This window comes from Dama dama, chromosome 18 (assembly GCF_033118175.1).
Source record: "Dama dama isolate Ldn47 chromosome 18, ASM3311817v1, whole genome shotgun sequence".
In the NCBI taxonomy this organism is placed as follows: Eukaryota; Metazoa; Chordata; class Mammalia; order Artiodactyla; family Cervidae; genus Dama; species Dama dama.
In genome coordinates this window covers 54,000,796-54,021,074 of record NC_083698.1, presented here as the reverse complement: position 1 = coordinate 54,021,074, position 20,279 = coordinate 54,000,796, and the positions used below count along the sequence as shown (strand labels likewise).

Here is a 20,279-nt window from a genome sequence, read left to right as displayed (position 1 = left end):
TAAAATACCATGCATTTAAGTGGGATGACCTGCTTCAACAGTTTAGATCACTTCAAAATAAAAAAATCATGTCTCTGAAAGGTAACGGTGTGAGTTTCATTCCCTCTCTCCTTCTATAAGAAAGCAGCATGGTTATACAATTCCTTGTTACAACACCGTCACACTAAGATGAATGGGTCTATTGATTCTAATGGGTGAGTTTCAAAAACAGCAACAAAGGATTTCCTTAATAACAGGACTCTCTCAATTTACTCAAACTTTAAAAGACCTGCATAAACCCCAGAACAAAACATTAAAAAAGGAAAAACAAACACAGAGGAAACTGAGCTAGCTAGTTAAAAGTCCACTATTTTACTGCACAAGGTTCCATGGTCTGATTATCAGTTCTTTGAGTGATTAACTCAAGTGCAACTGTATTCTGACTCTTCTACTTCCTAACTGGAGCGCAGTGTATCTGGGAAACAGGGCTTACCTGTAATCTAACAACCTCTCCATCAGCCGAGTTACAGTGGCGATTAAGGAAACGCCACTTTCTCTCCATGTTTCCCGCTCAATTTTCTTTAGTAGACTGGAAAAGAAAGAACCCAGGGCATTTTCAACATTTATTTTTATCAGTCACCATGACAACCATTTTACTTTCATCAGTACCTTAAATGCCTTAGCAACCACCGCAACATCTCACAAGTACCACGATGCAAACAATGTCTTACCTAGGATAGGGACCAAAGAGTGGAATTCTAATCCAGGAAGCATTGACAAAGCAAATCGATTTTCAGATTATCCAAGTCATCAAATACGAACACATGCATATAAATCATACTTTCAAAATATGCAAGCACCTCAGAGCTCAAAGACATTGTTTCCTAGCTTCTCTCTTCCACTAATATTAGGGGCTTGTGCCTCCCCACAGCAAACAACATTGAGAAGAGCAAAAACAGAAGTGCCTCAAAGTTTACTTTTAAGTAAGATCTTGCTTTAGTCACACAAAAATGTTTTCCTACCTCTCAGTGGAATGCATCTTCATCCAAGCAATTTTACTGCAATGCAACTGCTACAGGAAAATCCTTGTACAGACGGTATGACGTTTTGCGTTTTTTCCTTTCACTTAACATTTGCCCACTCAATACATATTGTACTATCTGTGCACTCACTCAACAGTTTCATTCATTTTGTCATTAATCACCGAGGATTTTCTATGTGGTTGTTACAGCAGATTGATGGCAAGTACCGAACCACATCTCTCCTCCTACATTTTTCCCCTAATCTTAAGCACCTTGGAGCAGAGGCACTGCTATGAAAACACAAAACAATAACAATCATAATAATTAGGATCTCTTTTTACTTTCACTCCCACCTCTTGGCAAATTAACCATATACTTGGCAAAACCCCTTTAAGACTGAACTTTCCCCAAAAGAAAAAAAGAACATAGGCATGACAACATGAGGATACTCTGTCCTCCTAAATTTAATGATGATTATTTCTAAAATCTTGTTTCCCTCTTATCCTGGATTCAGGAATAACAGAGAGAGAAGACATTTTTTATTTTTTTCACAAGTACCATCTCAGTCTAGCCTGTATTGTGCTTAGTAGGAAAAAAAAGCTATTTTGTCAAAGCTTTTTTCTTTTTTTGGGCTTTGGCTATGTTCTCTCTCAATTGTCCCTCCTGCTCCCCCCACCTTCTTTCTGCCATTGACCTTCCAGTGCCCAGTCTTCTGTCCTGGCTCCTCATCTGGTGCCTAGGCATCCCTGATCATTTGTTTTTCTGGCTTATTCTGAACTGCTTCCTAAGCTAAGGAGGGGGAGGAAGGGAGAGGTAACACATGAAGGAATGGAGCTTGCCCTGACTAATCCCCCAGGGGAAAGTCCCCTAGTTTGTTCTAAATGTGTTTTCTTTAAAAAAAAAAAAAACAAAAAAAAACAACCCTCTGAAAAGCACCTGTTTCAAGCTTAAATGCCAAACTGGTATTGAACCAAGTACGCAAATGAAACTCTGCCTGCCAAAGCAAGGCAGGATGATGGAGAAATCTTCCCAAGCGACAGCCCACACCTCATATACTTTAGAGGCTGAAAAACAAAGAACTCAAGTTAAGTAATAATTCTAAAAATAAATGGGAGACTTCTTTTATAGGCATGAGCTTCACTAACTTGCACAGCCCCTGGATGCAGTCAGGAATCAGAGCTACAGAATCCTCTTGCGAAAAGAGGCACAGCTCTGCAGAGCCCGCTACCTTGACTAACCTGAGACTCAAATTAGCAGGACCAAGCCTAGAACCTGGTTCATCTGCTTTCTTGGCCAGGATTATTCCTTCTGTGGGAAAGCTGGCCCTCCAAGCTTACTTGATACACCCGGACAAGGAGAGGCTTTCAGACAAGAAGAGTCTTTCTAGGTAACTTGGGTGACACTGGTCTATAATTTGGTCTATAATCATGCCAATATGCCCATGCTGAGTACACAGGGAACTCATCTAGTAACAATGAAAGTTTTCTATTTTTTTTTTTTTTTTGAGGCAATGATAAATGATTGCTACATAAACTAATGCGCTAACTTTACATACATGTCACAAGGGCATAAATGATGCATCATTTCTTTATAACTTTTAAAAACCATTTAAAAAAAACTGAACTACAGTTAATTTACAATGTTGTTAGTTTCAAGGGTACAGCAAAATGATTCAGATACATATATATACAAATATATCTCCCTTTTTTTCTTTTCTATTATAGATTATTACAAGATATTGAATATAGCTCTCTGTGCTATACAATAGGTCCCTTCTGTTGAGATATAGAAGTTCGTCTGTGTTAATCCCAAACTCCTAATTTATCTCCCTACTACTCGATTCCTGGCTCCAAGGTGATTTTTTATTGCTAATCATAGGCAATTGGCTGCCATGACAATGAGGAGCCACATAAATAACGTCCTGCAGGACTATACACTTGCTCATTAGGCTTTTCCCCTCTGATGGGATGAAGGGTACAGAATTTGACCCTCACTCTACCTCTCTCTGTATCTTAACAGGATTGTGTGGAGGCCAACGCTTTATATACATAGGTGGCTCAGATGGTAAAGCGTCTGCCTGCAATGTAGGAGACCTGGGTTCGATCCCTGGGTCAGGAAGATCCCCTGGAGAAGGGAATGGCAACCCACTCCAGTATTCTTGCGTGGAGAATGCCAAGGACAGAGGAGCCTGGTGGGCTACAGTCTATGGGGTCACAGAGTCGGACACAACTGAGCAACTTTCACTTCATTTCTTTACTTCAAATACACACACACACACAGCTCTATGAAATTATTTGGAGCCTTACTGAATTATTCAGAGCAACATACAATAAAACACAGTGGAGGACTGAGGTGGAGGTTACATCTTCCGGAAATCCCCTTCGTGACCCCCGAGGCTGTCAGCACCCTCGCTGTGTGTGCCAACAGCCAGCCACTGATGCACCCCAGCCTCAGAAGACCAGCAAGCACAGGGAGATGCTCAATTAATGAAGCTGAAGGAGTCAACGAAGTGGATGCAGGGAAGCAGAATTTCATTCTGATACCTTATTCTGCATATCTCATGGGGAGCGATGATCCACAATTTCAGCATTATCAAAACCAATATATCCCGACCCTCATTTATTTCAAAAAGATGTAGTGTGGGAAAATGAGGTTAACATGAGGGTCAGGGAAAGACGAGTTCTTAGGAAGGACTGTACTTTATAAATTTATAGTTCCATTCTAAGGAGGCTATTTTGGCAAGTATATATCGCATTTTCAGGAAGCAGTGAGCTACTTTCAGCTTTTGACCAAATTTTAAGAAGTTTTAGACATGAATTACAGAGAAAAAATGAAAATCTGTACCACAATGGCACGTGTTCCCAATTCATAATGTGTGCAATGACACAGTGTGATTACCCTAATTCTTTGTGATTTCTATTGCCAAAAATGCATTTTATTGTTTCCTGAAATATAGTTGGATTTTCCCCTTCTTTTCTGAGCCCAGGTAGTAATGACATTTAATTATCACTTTAGATTTTATTTATTCTCAATATGCTGATCATAAAAGTATGAGAAACATTTATAGTAAGATTTCTAGTGATATGCTAGAAAATCAAGAAAAGAATAAAAATCTCCAGTGAATGAATCAGGGACCTTAAAATAGTCCTAATTATAGAGGCTTAATATTTTAATTATTGGTTTGATTTTAATGTCAAGGTACATCTTCTACTTCAAAGCCATATTTACACACAAGCAGTCCAAATTGCATGCTATCAGGCCTTTATTAAAGTAGATAAGAGGCACTACAGAGCTATGCAAGTGCTTATTAATCTTGTGAATTTATTATAAATAATTAATCACAAATCTCAAGAGATTCATTTCACCAAGTGCTTTCTCATTTTAGTTCTTTGTTCAAACCAAAGACTAGTAGCGGAATTGAGAGTGGTTTTCAAAAGTAATTTATTATACTGGATGAGGTTTTAATCAGAATTCTTGCTAAACTCCAGCTGTCATGAAAGACAGATGCTTTGTACAGTAGAATGAACAAAGGCTTGGTGAATAATTATTAAAAGTTCCAGTTTAATTACAGTATCAGAAGAAAATGCCATTGTTCAGGATTCAGTACAAAGAATGTATTTTATCACGTACCACCACCACAAGAGATCTGTATACCCCTTCTTGGCTTTTCCCTTTAATATAATTTTCTTAAAAGCATCAAGAATGACTTTAAATCAGGCAAGTTGAAATCTATCAACCATTAGTAACACTTTTCAACCCTATATATTAATATATCTGCTGCTCTAAATTTATGATCATAAATGAATTACAGAGTTTTCTATCTGGCTATCAGTGCTAAAGCAGTAGTATTTAGTTTTAGATTTACTTGGTTGTAACTACAAGGAAAAGCATATTTTGTAATAGAAAAATATATTGCTAAATTGTTTCTGCACTTCTGAAAGAACTGCAAACATTTCCCAAGCACAATGAGCTGGTTCTTCCTTCAAAAAGAAACACTTCATAAGTATAAAAGGTTAGACAATGACTAAGATCCTTAGAAAGCTGTAGAGAAAACAAGTGCTTATTAATTAAAATCCTTAAGCACTGGAACCTTCTTACGTATTGTCTGTGGCCATTTTACACAGTGAATGACTACTCAGAACAAGCACTTCATCCTGGGACAGTGATCACAGTCTTACCTTAGTAAGGACAACTTCAAGTCTCCTTAAAATACTCCATTACTTCTTTATCCTCCTTACAAATCCTAATCACAGAATCTACTAGAAATTATTTGCTTCTGTGATATTCTAGTAAGGAACATTTAGGAAGCAATTAATAATGCTGAATGAGCAATAAGCATTGCTGAATTAAAGCAAGCGCTGAAGAACAGATGCAAACTAGGTTAATTTTCCTAACAGCAAATCAGCCAAGGACATCTTGGAAAGCATTGCACACAAACACAACAATCGCACCACTATTTTGTTTTCCTCTCCCACTATCTACCCAATTGAAAATCATTATCTTGCAGCCCCAATCTTAAAATTGTTAGTCATGAAAAGAGTGAGATTTGTTATGTAACACTTGTAACCTGTCCTAATCAGAGATTAATACAAGGAGATATGTCTAATCATCAGCATAATAAGATCCATTCACCAGAGTTAGGCAATGATCCTTTATTTCACACTCCACAAAGACAAAGCACTCTGGGGAGACCCAAGCTATCTTTGTAGCTCTCAGCTGCTTAACACTGACACCCAAATCCCCCAAAAAGAATCAACTGGAGGTACACATGTTACTCACATACTGTTGAAGAGCTCGCGGTAGGTTTCATCGCCTTTGCCTTCGGACATCAGGCTGTCCAGTTTGTCAATGAGCTTGGCTTCCACCTAAAACAGACCCAAATGTTACTCTCTTTCTTTCCTTCTAACAAGGAGGATTTTCTAGGCACATGGAAACATATTTATTTCTGCAAGGGAAAAAGCCACAGTAAATTTTGTGAATTTATCAGCTGTGGTTAACCGGAGACACCCCCTTGGAATTCTAGGGGGCCAATTTAGATGCAGGAACATGACTTCAAACTCCCGGTGGGGTAGCGTGTGCTGCCGTGAAAGACTTCTATTTGTTGATTCAAACACAAATGCCTGCAGCCCAGCTTAGATGTTTGAATTCTTTTTTTAGGAGCTGTAAAAACTGGCAAGGCTTTTTTGTTTTTTTCAAATCATGATATATATATACACACACACACACACACACACACACACATACATATATATAAGAACATCAGCAAACTACCATATCCACAAACATTCAGTTAAATCTTTGATGTGTTTTGTATCTATTTTCTTTCTCAAAACAGTTTGAAGTTGCACTAAATCTTTGCTGAAGTTGAGAATTTGTCCTAACCATGTACAGATGGTAGATCCATAGACATATTCTAAGTCAGCAATCGGCAGCATGAGACAGAAAGGACATATTTCCTGAAAACTGTAGTCAAAACATTTATATTTTCAAGAACATAAATCCTTTAGAACTTCAGTGTCAGGAAAGCAGAAATAAATATCCCTTCATCTCTCGGAGACAGCAGAGGGGACAGGAAAGGAAGAGTTTCTGCAAGGCCAGAGAGTTAACAACTAGGGGTATGGAGGGATATCTGACTTTGTCAGAGGACTGAGCACTATTATTTCCTTTGAATCAAATTTCAATAAATGGGTAAAGAGATAAGGGAAGAAAGGTGCGTCTTCCCCAATATAATTTTTAAATAGGATTTCATTCATGTATTGACTCTCCTGAAAATAAATGAAGGTCTTGATACAGATGAAATGTCATGCTTTTGGCAATGGGAGTGTTCTATGTATGCATTCAGCTTGTTCATACAGTTGACCATCATTTCTAAGACTTGAGAAGGGCTCACAGGGAGAAGCAAGAAGCTTCCTTCATGCAGCAGAGTGCACACAGGTGAGTGCCATGACTGTGTGAACAGTTGGCCTGCTGTCCAATAGGAGGGACTTGCCCTGGCAAAGGCAGTTGATTTCTGCTATGAGATCTGGTTTTGGAATAAGAACAAGTGTCTTTCCAAAACTGGAGCCTGTGACAAGGAGATCCTGTATCAAAGAGAAATGATAAGCTCATGCTCATCTTCTTGGAATTTCCTTTACAACAATTTTGACTGCTTTTCCCTTTAAATTAATTCTCAGCACTTCAAGCAAAGAGCAATAAAACATACTGTGCATCAAATACTTAAAGCTAAGCCATTCACCAAACACAATGTGCAGACCACTGAGAGGTCAGCAATTTTAGGAATCATTAACTGTCTGATTCCTCTGTGCTGTGTCCAGCTGGGAGCAAATAAAGTTTCTGCTAGTTCTTAAACACAGACCTAGGGAATCACAGGATTTTTTTTTTTTTTTTTTTTTTAGCTGAAAGGTAATGAAATTTTTTTTCAGGGCTTCTCAGAGACTCAGGGAGACAGTCCCCGAAAGGTGTCCAAGGCTACGTATTCAGCTTGGAAGTAAGCAGCCTAGGTTGAAATCTGGTTCAGAGCTCATTCCTCAACTCAGAGCATCTCTGAGCCACCGCACTCACCTCTGAGAGAACTGAGACTCTTCTGACTGCTCTGAGAGCACATCCACCTACCTGTTTAAAATTGCCACTCCGCCTCTGCTCCCAGTCCATCATATCGTGGAAAATAGGAATCATGACATTGCGGAGATCTGGCTGGGGTATCAAGGTTACTTCCAGGAAGGGGCCGATCAGGGCAGGGATGAAATGGAGCTTGTGCTCTCCTAAAATGAATGAAATATTTACCTTTCTGTAGATCTAGTTTTAATAAGATTTCAGAAAATCAGTATTATATGACTTGTTTAAAACTACTGTCACAAGAACACGATTGATTATAGTTGTCTCAAGCAAGAAAATATTTCTCTAAGCAGCTATATAAACAGTAGATTTCCATGAGTTAGTATTTCTGCATCATTTTTAATTAAAAAAAAAACAAAACCTAGGGATTTACCTTTTCACAGTTTAAAAAAAAAGCCATAAGATACAATTAAACATTATATAAATCATCAGGAATTTGTTATGTATACTACTGCACTTCACATATTAAAATTCTTATGCAATCATTAAAAATGAGGTTGAAGAATAACACAGATAAGTTTCTCAATATAATTAACTGTAAAAACAAACCACCACACAGTATGCAAAGGTACATCTTTCATTTAAAAAGAATATATATATGATAGTCTAAAAGGTTATATCCCCTAATAGCAACCACATTGGTTATCTCTGGGTGATAATATTACTGGTGACTTTTATATATGAAAAAGGTGGTTCCTATCTGCATATGTAATTTGTCTTCCTTCTTTACATAATAAACATAACAGCCTAAGTAGCATATAAACATTGGCTCAAACAACAACAGAACAATTTTCTGAAAAGACTACAATGCAATAATAGTGAATTCAAAACAGTATTTAGCAAGTCCTGAAAAGTATACTGTTGATAATTCAGAGCAAAGGAAAGTGGAGGGTGGTGTGGACACAGATGATTTTGTCTAGCAGATATGTGTTGAATTCAGTCTATTACCTTAGTCATCTATGTTAAATCTCAGAGAGTTTCTATTTTTATAATAAAAAAACTGCACACTATAGAAAATGTACAATGTACATTTCATGTACGCACATTACATGCACAACTTTTTGCATAATGGACAAAAGCATATGATCCTGGGAGGCTGAGCAGAAGAAAGCTGGCTTCATGAAAAAGGATCATTTCCCTCCTGTTAATTTTTCCATCTTTGATCTTTTTTAGTAAGTGTTGAATACACACAAAATCTTGCTGTTCAGACTTACTTGCCAATTTTGGAGTTAAATATCTTCACATTAATTATCATTTTCTCTATTTTGTTTCTGTAGCAGAAGGCATGAGGGTGAACACAGACTTGGACAGACATAAATCCAGGATGCAAACATACAGTTTAAATTTGTATTGACTTTAGAGGGATTTTTAAAGGAAGGAGAACATGAAGAAGAGAATTTGGAAAGAAAAGAAAAATGATGGATGGACAAACCCAAGTAGGTGTTGTGAAGTCACTGTTTTTTGTGACTGCAAACACCTTGGGATATTTTTTATGTCTTCAGAAAGTGGCTCTCATCCTTTGTACTCAATATGGGATGATAACAGGACACAACTATCGGGCCCCTCTGTATCTGAAAATCCCAGTACTTCAGTGACGCCACATGGTCCTTTCCTCTTTTTCTCATGTTTCATTGAAAGTAACTTCGCAGTTTGTTATCATCTCTAAATTACTTATATATCAAGGCATCCATTACATGTGAGGAGGAAACATGGTTTGTAATTCTTTTTGCCTTCCTAACTTTATTCTTGACCTGGGTAATATTTTATCTTTTCCAAGGGACTACTTAGTTCTCCTCTTCAGAGCAAGAACACTTCCTTCTTATTCATCAAAAGAAATGTCCTTATTAACCTGCCCTTGTATATTTTCCTCCAAAAGAATGAATAATTTCAAGACCAACAAACTCACTGTGGCAGAATATACAAAAACATCAATCCACGGTCTTCTCCCTGCATTTTCCCCATGCTCCCAACATACACATTTAGAGCAGGTAACTAACAGCCAGCATTTGCAATTCCTTCCTGCAGTTATTTTTGTCAGGGCAGAATGCAGAGCAACCTGAACTCAATCACTCTTCCTGTCATTTGCAAAAGTCTAAACCCACTCACTGCTTCTTCAAGGTGTTCTGGCAAGTGAGAGGAAGAAAGAGAAAAGAGGAAAGGAGACTTCTGCAGAGATGAAGGCTGGCAAGTCTTGAGATCAGCCAGCCTTACTCTTATCTCTGACCCTGCCCCAGGAGATGGCTGCAGGGCCTCAGAGTCCAGCCACAGATGCTCTGCTTCCGCAGAGCCATGGGCTGAAGGGACTCTGTACACAGAACAGTGGCCACCCTGGCATGTGACTAATAACCAAGAGGACCTTTCTGCTTCCTTGACACTGTGTAAGACACCAATCCTTTGCACAGTTTTGGGGTGTGCATGGGGTGAGGGGGATGAGTAAAGCAACAAATATAGAATAAAATGAAAACTCCTGCCAGCCAGATAGTCCTTCTACAGCTGCTATGGTGGAATGATATTCAGAACTGCTCCATTACAGAATTTTTACTTTTAATCTTCCCTGAGCCTGGCATCCTTTGACCTCCTAGTAAAGAACATCATTAGCATGCACTTAGTTTATTTACCACTACTTCTTTGAGCATCCATGAATCTTTTTAAAAACTCTCTTCCATTTATAGGCATTTTACAACATGAATTTCTCTTTTAAAATTTTCTTACTTTGAAAAATCTCAAATGTACACAGAATTACAAAGAACAGTAAGATAAATCCCCACATCCCTATCATCTAGCTTCAATAATTATCAATTTTTTTTTTCTAATTTTGTTTCACTTATCAACCCAACTATTTTGTCACTGAGAAATTTTAAACCAAGTCAGAGACATCGTAACATTCTACTTGTATAAACATCAGTAAACATCTTTCACAGGCAGGTCATTTTATAAATATAGGATCACAACACCTTTATCACACCTTTTAAAAAGGCAGACAGTAATTCTTCAAATTAATCTAAAACCAGTCTATATTACAAATTTCCAGATTGTCTTAAAATATGTCATTTATAGTTGGCTTCTTTCAATCACAGTCCAAACAAAATACATATAGTATTGTGTAGCCTGATTTTCTATGACAGTAAAGAAACCATGTTGTTGTTTAGTCGCTAAGCTGTGTCCAACTTTTTTGTGACCCTATGAACTGTAGCCTGCTAGGCTCCTTTGTCTATGGGATTTCTCAGGCAAGAATACTGGAGTCATTTCCTAGGACTTCCCTGATAGCTCAGTTGGTAGAGAATCTGCCTGCAATGCAGGAGACACTGGTTCAATTTCTGGGTTGGGAAGATCCGCTGGAGAAGGGATAGGCTACCCACTCCAGTATTCCTGGGCTTCCCTTGTGGCTGAGCTGGTAAAGAATCCACCTGCAATGCGGGAGACCTGGGTTCCATCCCTGGAAGGGAAAGGCTACCCACTCCAGTATTCTGGCCTGGAGAATTCCATGGACCAGAGTCGCAGAGTCAGACACGACTGAGTGACTTTCACTTTCACTTTCTCCAGGGGTTCTTCCTGACCCAGGGACTGAACCTGTGTCTTCTGCATTGGCAGGCAGGTTCTTTACTGCTGAGCCACCAGGGAAGCCATACCCACATTTAAATTATTGTGCAGACTGTATGAGGCTAGCCTTCTTTACTGAGAACACACTTTGGAAACAAAGAATCCGTGCAACCGTACAAGTTTTCCACCACAGAACATTTTACTCTTACCCAATCCGCAAAGCAAAATCTTGAGCTATGTATAGCAGCAGGAAAATAAACTTCACTTAGATTATTTCTTCTTAAATCACAGATTTAGTATACTTTCCCCATCTCTAATTGTCAGCCACATGGTCTTGTTTTGAAGTATTTAGGGCACCTGCTAGTTGGGCTGCTGGAGTTGTGTATTTATGCACACATAGCAGTCTGTTAGGGAAGTATTGATTTTTCTACAGCAGTTATAAGACGCTGTGTTTGCAAATGTGGAAGAGGAGCCCACTTTATATTTAGTAAGGATGTTAGTTCAACTAAAAATAGAAAGAAAAAACTTAACCTTGCAGCATGATGAATGGCAAAGGTGGAACACAGCAATAGAGAATCACCTCTTTCTTTGTAGACTACTCTTCCAAGTATAGGTACAAATAAATAAATTTGAGGGGATTTCATGCTTTACTCACTTTCATTTTTTATGGAGGTAACACTGGTTTGTAACATCATATAAATTTCACGTGTACATTATATTCTGACTTCTGTATACACTACAGCATGCTCATTACCAAAAATTTAGTTTTCATCCATCATCAAACTGTTGACCCCTTTACTTACTTCACCCTTTTCTACTTCCCTTCAGAGGCCAGACAGAAGAAGCAAGACCTACAGCCCCACGCCCTCCAGAATGAAAACAACAATCACAGAAAGCTAACCAAAATGATCATATGGATCACAGCTTTGTGTAACTCAATGGAGCTATGAGCCATGCAGGTCCACCCAAGACAGACAGGTCATGGTGGAGAGTTCTGACAAAACGTGGTCCATTGGAGAAGGGAATGGCAAATCACTCACGTATTCTTGTTTCAAGAACTCCATGAACAGTATGAAAAGGCAAAATGATATGATACTAGAAGATGAGCCCTCCAGATCAGTAGATGTCCAATACGCTACTGGGGAAGAGTGGAGAAATAGCTTTAGAAAGAATGAAACGGCTGGGCTAAAGTGGAAATGATGCTCAGCTGTGGATGTTTCTGGTGGTGAAAGTAAAGTCCAATGCTGTAAAAAATAGTATCGGATAGGAACCTAAAATGTTAGGCCCATGAATCAAGGTAAACTGGACATGGTCAAGCAGGAGATGGCATTTTAGGAATCAGTGAACTAAAATGGATGGGAATGAGTGAATTTAATTCAGATGACCATAATATCTTCTAGTGGGCAAGAATCCCTTAGAAAAGGAGTAGCCCTCATAGTCAACATAAGAGTAGAAAATTCAGTACTTGGGAGCAATCTCAAAAAAGACAAAATAATCTTAGTTCATTTCCAAGGCAAACATCACAGTAACCCAAGTCTGTGCTCCAACTACTGATGCCAAAGAAGCTGAAGTTGAATAGTTCTATGAAGACCTAAGATCTTCTATAACACAAAAAAGAGATGTTCTTTTTAATCACAGGGGACTCAAATGCAAAAGTAGGAAGTAAAGAGATGTCTAGAGTAACAGGCAAGTTTGACCTTGGAGTACAAAATGAAACAGGGCAAAGGTTAACAGAGGTTGCCAAGAGAACACACTGGTCATAGCAAATATCCTTTTTCAACAACACAAGAGATGACGCTACACATGGACATCATCAGATGGTCAATACGGAAATCAGACTGATTACATTTTTCACGGCTGAAGATGGAGAAGCTCTCTACAGTCAAAAACAAGACCTGAAGCTGACTGTGGCTCAGGTCATGAGGTCCTTATTGCCAAATTCAGACTTAAATTGAAGTAGGGAAACTCACTAGGCCATTCAGGTATGACCTAAATCAAATCCCTTATGACTTTACAGTGCAGTTGACAAAGATTCAAGAGATTAGATCTGGTAGACAAAGTGCCTGAAGAACTACAGACAGAGGTTAGTAACACTGTATGGGAGGTGGTGACCAAAAGCATCCCAAAGGAAAAGAATTGCAAGAAGGCAAAATAGTTGTTTGAAGAGATCTTATAAATAGCTGAGAAAAGAAGAGAAGTGAAAGGCAAAGGAGAAAGGGAAAGATATACACAACTGAATGCAGAGTTCCAGAGAATAGCAAGGAGGGATAAGAAAGCCTTCCTAAGTGAACAATGGAAGTAGAGGAAAACAATAGAATGGGAAAGACTAGAGAATTGTTCAAGAAAATTGGAGATATCAAGGGAATATTTCATGCAAGGATAGGCACAATAAAGGACAGAAATGGCAAGGACCTAACAGAAGCAGAAGAAATTAAGAAGTGGCAAGAATACACAGAAGAACTGTACATAAAGGTCTTAATGACCTGGATAACCATGAAGGTGTGGTCACTTACCTAGAGCCAGACATCCTGGAGTATGAAGTTAAGTGGACCTTAGGAAGCATTACTAAGAAATGAACTAATGGAGATGATGAAATTCCAGCTGAGCTATTTCAAATCCTAAAAGATGATGCTGTGAAAGTGCTGCACTCAATATATCAGCAAATTTGGAAAACTCAGCAGGGGCCACAGGACTGGAAAAGGTCAATTTTCATTACAATCCCAAAGGGCAATGCCAAAGAATATTCAAACTACTGTACAATTGCACTACTTTCACATGCTAGTAAGGTAATGTTCAAAATCCTTAAAGCTAGACTTCAGCAGTACATGAACAAAGAACTTCCAGATGTACAAGCTGGATTTAGAAAAGGCAGAGGAACCAGAGATCAAATTGCCAACATCCAATGGATCATAAACATAGCAGAAAATTCTAGAAAAAATCTACTTCTGCTTCATTGACTATGGTAAAGCCTTTGACTGTGTGATTACAACAAACTGTGGAAAATTCTTAAAGAGATGGGAATACCAGAACACTCTACCTGCCTCCTTAGAAATCTGTATGCAGGTCAAGAAGCAACAGTTAGAATCGGACATGGAACAATGGACTGGTTCAAAACTGGGAAAGGAGTACATCAAGGCTATATATTATTACTGTGCTTATTTAACTTACAGACAGAGTACATTAGGCAAAATGCCAGGCTGGTTGAAGCACAAGCTGGAATTAAGATTGCCGAGAAAAATATCAAAAACCTCACATATGCAGATGATAGCACTTTAATGGCAGTAAGTGAAGAGGAACTAAAGAGCCTCTTGATGAGGGTTAAAGAGGAGAGTGAAATGCTGGCTTAAAACTCAACATTCAAAAAACTAAGATCATGGCATCCAGGCCCATCACTTCATGGCAAATATTAATAGAAGGGGGAAAAGTGGAAGCAGTAACAGACTTTATTTTTTTGGGCTCCAGAATCACTGCAGATGGTGATTGCAGCCATGAAATTAAAAGACACTTCTCCAAGGATGGAGAAAAGTTATGATAAAACTAGCTAGCATATTAAAAGCAGAGACATCACTTTGCCGACAAAGGTCTATATAGTCAAAGTTATCATTTTTCCAGTTATTATGTATGGATGTGAGAGTTGGAACATAAAGAAGGCTGAGTGCAGAAGAATTGATGCTTTCAAACTGTGATGCTGGAGAAGACTCTTGAGGGTCCCTTGGACAGCAAGCGGATTAAGTCCTAAAGGAAATCAACCCTGAATATTCATTGGAATATTCACTGAAGCTGAAGCTCCAATACTCTGGCCACTTGATGCAAAGAGCTGACTCATTGAGAAAGACCATGATGCTGGGCAAGATTGATGACAGGAAGAGAAGTGGGTGACAGAGGATGAGATAGCTGGATGGCATCACCGACTCAATGAACATGAGTTTGAGCAGACTCCAGGAGAATGTGAAAGATAGGGAAGCCTGGTGTGCTGCAGTCCATGGGGTCTCGAAGAGCTGGACACGACTTAGGAACCGAACAACAACAGCAGCTTACCTTCCCATCTGGTAGCCACTAATCCATCCTCTATATGCTTACTTTTGTCTCCCTTTGTTCATTTATTTACTTTAATATTCTTCATGAGTGAAGTCATATAACTGTCATTGCCTGATTTGTTTCACTTAGTATAACACCCTCTCAGTTTTGGTTTCAGTGAAAGTCGCTCAGTCGTGTCCGACTCTTTGTTGACCCTATGGACTATACAGTCCATGGAATTTTCCAGACTAGAATACTGGAATGGGTAGCCATTCCCTTTCCAGGGGTTCTTCCAAACCCAGAGATCAAACCCAGGTCTCCTGCATCGCAGGCGGATTCTTCACCATCTGAGCCGTCAGGGACACCATAATACCCTGTAGGTTATCACAAATGACAATATTCCACCTTTCCTATGACAGAGTAGTATTCCATTCTTTGTATACACAATCTCTTGACCCACTCTTCTGTTAATGGAGAGTTAGGTTGTTTCCATATCTTGGCTATAACAAATAATGCTGCAATGAATACAGGAGTGCATATATCTGTACAAATTACTTTTTTGGTATTCTTTGGATATCCAGAAGTGGAATTGCTGGGTCACATGGTAGATCTAATCTTAATTTTTTGAGGACTCTTCATACTTTTTTCCATAGTGGCTGCACCAATTTACCAAATTTATCAATGTAAATTGGTGCAGCCACTATAGAAAATTACCACCAACAGTATATGATGGTTCCCCTTCTTTCACATCCTGTTCAGCACTATTACTTATTACCTTTTTGATAAAAACCATTCTAATGGGCATGAGATGATATCTCATTGTGGTTTTGATTGACATTTCCCTAATAATTAGTGATGTTAAACATCTTTTCATGTGCCTGCTGGTCATCTGCACGTCTCCTTTGAAAATATGTCTATTCAGATTCTCTGCCCATTTTTAAATCATTTGCTGTTGTGGTTGAGTTGCATGAGTGCTAAGTTGCTCAGTCGTTTCTAACTCTTTGTGACCCCATGGACTGTAGCCTGCCAGGCTCCTCTGTCTGTGGAATTCTCCAGGAAGAATACTACAGTGGGGCAGCCACCCCTTCTCTAGGGGATCTTCCCAACGCAGGGATCAAACCTGTGTCTCCTGCATTGGCAGGGCAGATTCTTGACCACTGTGCCACCTGTGATGCCCCCATATATTTGGATAATAACCTCTTATTGGCTATATGATTTGCAAATATCTTCTCCCATTCAGTAGGTGGTCTGTTGTTTTGTTGATTGTTTCCTTTGCTGTGCAGACATTTCTAAGTTTTATTTAATCCCATTGGTTTTTATTTGCTTTTGTTTCCCTTGCCTAAGTAGACATACTTAGGAAGATATTGCTAAGACTGATGTCAAAGACTGTACTGTCTATGTTTTCTTTTTAGAGTTTTATAGTTTCAGGTCTTACATTCAAGTCTTTAATCCATTTAAAATTTTTGTGTATGGTATAAAATGAAAACCTTTAATTATCTGAATAAATTCTCCATTAGCAAGCAAAATGCTCAATATTATACATTTATAGGTAATCCAAATTATAACTAATATATATTGATATTCTTAAGTAACATGCTGACTTAAGCCCTTTGAGGGGTGTTAAAATAGTACCATGAATACTTAATTTTTCTTAACATTTTGTAAAAATATATGTTGGAAAAGAGGTTTTTACACTTCTAAACAGTTTTCAATTCCAGTTGTTGTATGGCAGCAATGACCTTTAAAATTCACCTCATGTTTTGGAAGGCTATGACCACAACTCTAAGGAAATAATGCAGAAACCAAGGAATGAAGTGAAAATGTACACACACCTTATACTTGAACTATGTCATGCTGGGAATTTGCACTTGATTATAATGAGCCTTTTATAACAGGGTGTTAGAGCTAGACTTTAGGGTTGGAAAAACAAAGAAAGGCTAGAGTGCTGTCTATAGCAGTGCTTTTCAGTCTTTAGCCAAGTGCCTAAGAATCACCTGGAGAACTTGGGAAAACTCAAGACTGTTGTGCCTCCTCTCAGAGGTTCTCAGAGACTCTGTTTCAGGGGTCTTAAGAGGAGCCAAAGAATTTGCATTTCTTACAAGCTTCCAGGCGATGCTGTTTACTGAGTGCTATTGTTGTTGTTCAGTTGCTAAGTTGTGTCCAACTCTTTGCGATCCCGTAGAGTGTATGTAGCCTACCAGGCTCCTCTGCCCATGAGATTCTCCAGGCAAGAATACTGGAGTGGATTGCCATTTCCTTCCCCCAGGTATCTTCCCAACCCAGGGATTAAACCCACATTTCCTGTTTGGCAGGGGGGATTCTTTATCACTGAGCCTCCTGGGACCACTGTTCTAAAGAGCACTGACATCATAGTATGTTACGGGGACCAGCATGCTTTAGAGATTTTTTACATTCTTTAGGTTTCTGAGGAAAACAAAACCCAGAGAGGTAGACATATTTTTGTTAAAGACAAAATAGAGGAGAAAAGTTTATGAAGCAAACAATGACATCTTTAATGCAACAAAAAGTGCCAGTTTTATTTAGCAGACCATGGGCCTAAGGGCACAGGTATGCTGGCTTAGAGAAAGATTCATGTGGAAATAACCACACATGACTGTGCTAAGATTTATCTAGAAGATGTTAACCTGCCATTTTCTCACATTCTGTTAACTCAAGTGAACTGTCCAGGTGTTATCATTTGAGCTCTGACAAGAGCCTAAGCCACAACCGCACTTCAATGTAACCTTCTTTGGAAAACACTTTGCTAAATTAATGCCAAAAGCAATAGGGACACTCCAAGGGTCTTGATCTGTTTTTGAAAAACAAAGCACAAAGAATCAATGAAACATGAAGGCTGAGAGGAGGTGTTCTTCAAATAAGACAAATTGAGGTTATTTTTCAGTTGAATCTAAACGTATGTCATGGGCTTCTCTGGCTGGTTTTAGACAGTTGGAGGTTGCTTTCAAGTGGTAACTTCCTTTTTTCCCCCCCTGAAATTATCAGTGAGCATCAAACCCTGGGCTCAATTATATATAACAAGGTTTCTTCAAATTGCCCTGTATGTATTCTACATGAGGGGTATCTTGGTCAAATATCACTTCTGTAACATGAATTGAAGTAAAATGATAAGGGTTGTATTTCTAGTTACAGAAAACAAATTCTGCCCTTTTCAAGTTGTGTTTGGATAAGTCCAAGAGAAAATATAGTTTCAGGTCATTATATATTCAATTCAAATAGGTCCAAATAAATCACAAGGGAGAATTACAATAGTAAATGAATGCTATGAACTTAGGGCTTCCTAGAAGGCTCAGCGATAAAGAATCTGCCTGCAATGCAGGGGATGTGGGTTCAATCCCTGGGTGGGGAAGATCCCCTGGAGGAGGAAATGGCAACCCACTCCAGTATTCCTGCCTCAAAAATCTCAGGGACAGAGGGGCCTGGTGGGCTACAGTCCAAAGGGTCGAAAAGAATGGGACACAACTGAGCAACTAAGCAGAGCAGAGCTATAAACATGCATAATTAACATGTCAAATTAAGTAAGTTATGACTTTCTATAAAGAAACCCAATGCCAATGAGATTTTAAAACAACGTTTCTTCTAAATATTATTCTTTTTTATGCAACCAGATCTGTGTCATCAATTTGCTGGATAATATGCTCTATCTGCTGTGGCAGATTAACAAAACTGGATCTAATCGTTTCTTAGCAACTACAGATGCTTTAAAATCCTTTGGCTATAGTCTTTATGATATAGGCCATTGGTTTCAAAATTTTAAGAGTACAGATGCTCAAGTCAATGTTTCATGAAGCTTATTCTAAATTCGTTATGATTCACAGCCTCAATTCATTCTGAGTTGCTATAATTCCAAATTCTGAAAGGTTAGTTCATTGCAGGTCTTACTGGAATAATGCTAGATTATAAAATTTGTCATTCAGTGAAACACACAAAAGAAAGGTGATTTTTCAGATAGATACCAATTTAAAGAATCAGTTGTAGCCTTATTCAACGCCAAACTGTCCCTTAGTCTCTCTAGACTTCTTTATTGATTTAGACACTTGGTTTCAAATGCTGTCAATGGTAAACTGTCCATCTTCATTTGTTTCCTTACAAGGACAGGGATAAGCTACAAAATGGGAATGGCTTCTTTTTTCATTACTTACCTAGATTTTGCCACATGCTGAAAATTTCACAACCCATTGTTACCCGCATGTCACCATATCTGAAATAGAACAGAAATCAAACCTGATACAAAGACTCCAGAAAAAAGAAGTTATCTGTGTCTTTTTAGGACACAATCTATCTTTCTGAATTAAAAGACAACATGTTCTTAATTAAAAATGTTTAATGTACACATCTTTTACTGAGGTATAACTGACATAATATCATATTGCCTTTAGGTACACAACATAACAATTTGAATATTTGTATATATTGCAAAATTGCCACCACAGTAAGTCCAGTTAATATCCGTCACCATAACTAGTTACAATGTTTTTTCTTTCGATGAAAACTTTCAAGATGCACTCTCTTAGCTACTTTCAAATATGCAATGCAGTATTATTAACTAGAATCACCAGTGTTGTATGTACATTACATCCCCATGACATTCATTTTAAAACTGGAAATTTGTACAATGTATTAATACATGTCTTGAGGCCTCTAATTCAAATTCACATATTAACCCTTGAGTGAAACATATTTGTCTCATAATTTTTGGCTCCTATAGTATTTTTGAATCCTGAAAGACTGAGGACAAAGATTTCTAAATAAGCTCAAAATAGTGAAATCCCCAGAAAAGTCACTTGCTGTCCTCTTGGTCATTGCCTCTCCACTTTGATTTCTAGTTATGGAGATCAGATTTATGAATCACTCCAAGTAAAATACTTTTTAAAGGGCACAACATTTGATTTGCCTCATATTCTTACCCAATTATACACTGGTACTTACTTTTCTAATACCTTTTTCTTTTTGGAAGGTGTAAACATCTCTAACTGCAGACACAACTGGTTTATAAAAATGACCGCAAGGTAAAAGTAGGAATCCCAGATCTAAAATGAGAATGACATATTTAAATACTATGGGGTTACAAAAATATTTACAGGTGAA

At 38.3% G+C, this 20,279-nt stretch overlaps 1 protein-coding gene across 3 annotated transcripts in view; it reads right to left on the bottom strand.

Annotated features, from left to right (window-relative positions):
- Positions 1 to 20,279, bottom strand: part of DOCK4 (dedicator of cytokinesis 4) — a 479,093-nt gene that overhangs the window by 61,929 nt on the left and 396,885 nt on the right. For all 3 annotated transcript variants that reach the window (XM_061165346.1, XM_061165344.1, XM_061165347.1), the window contains 5 exons: positions 20,121 to 20,221; positions 19,334 to 19,392; positions 7,614 to 7,762; positions 5,781 to 5,866; positions 473 to 568 (listed from right to left, as the gene is read on the bottom strand). In XM_061165346.1, coding sequence (XP_061021329.1) covers positions 473 to 568; positions 5,781 to 5,866; positions 7,614 to 7,762; positions 19,334 to 19,392; positions 20,121 to 20,221 — 491 coding nt within the window. The remainder of the gene's footprint in view (positions 1 to 472; positions 569 to 5,780; positions 5,867 to 7,613; positions 7,763 to 19,333; positions 19,393 to 20,120; positions 20,222 to 20,279) is intronic.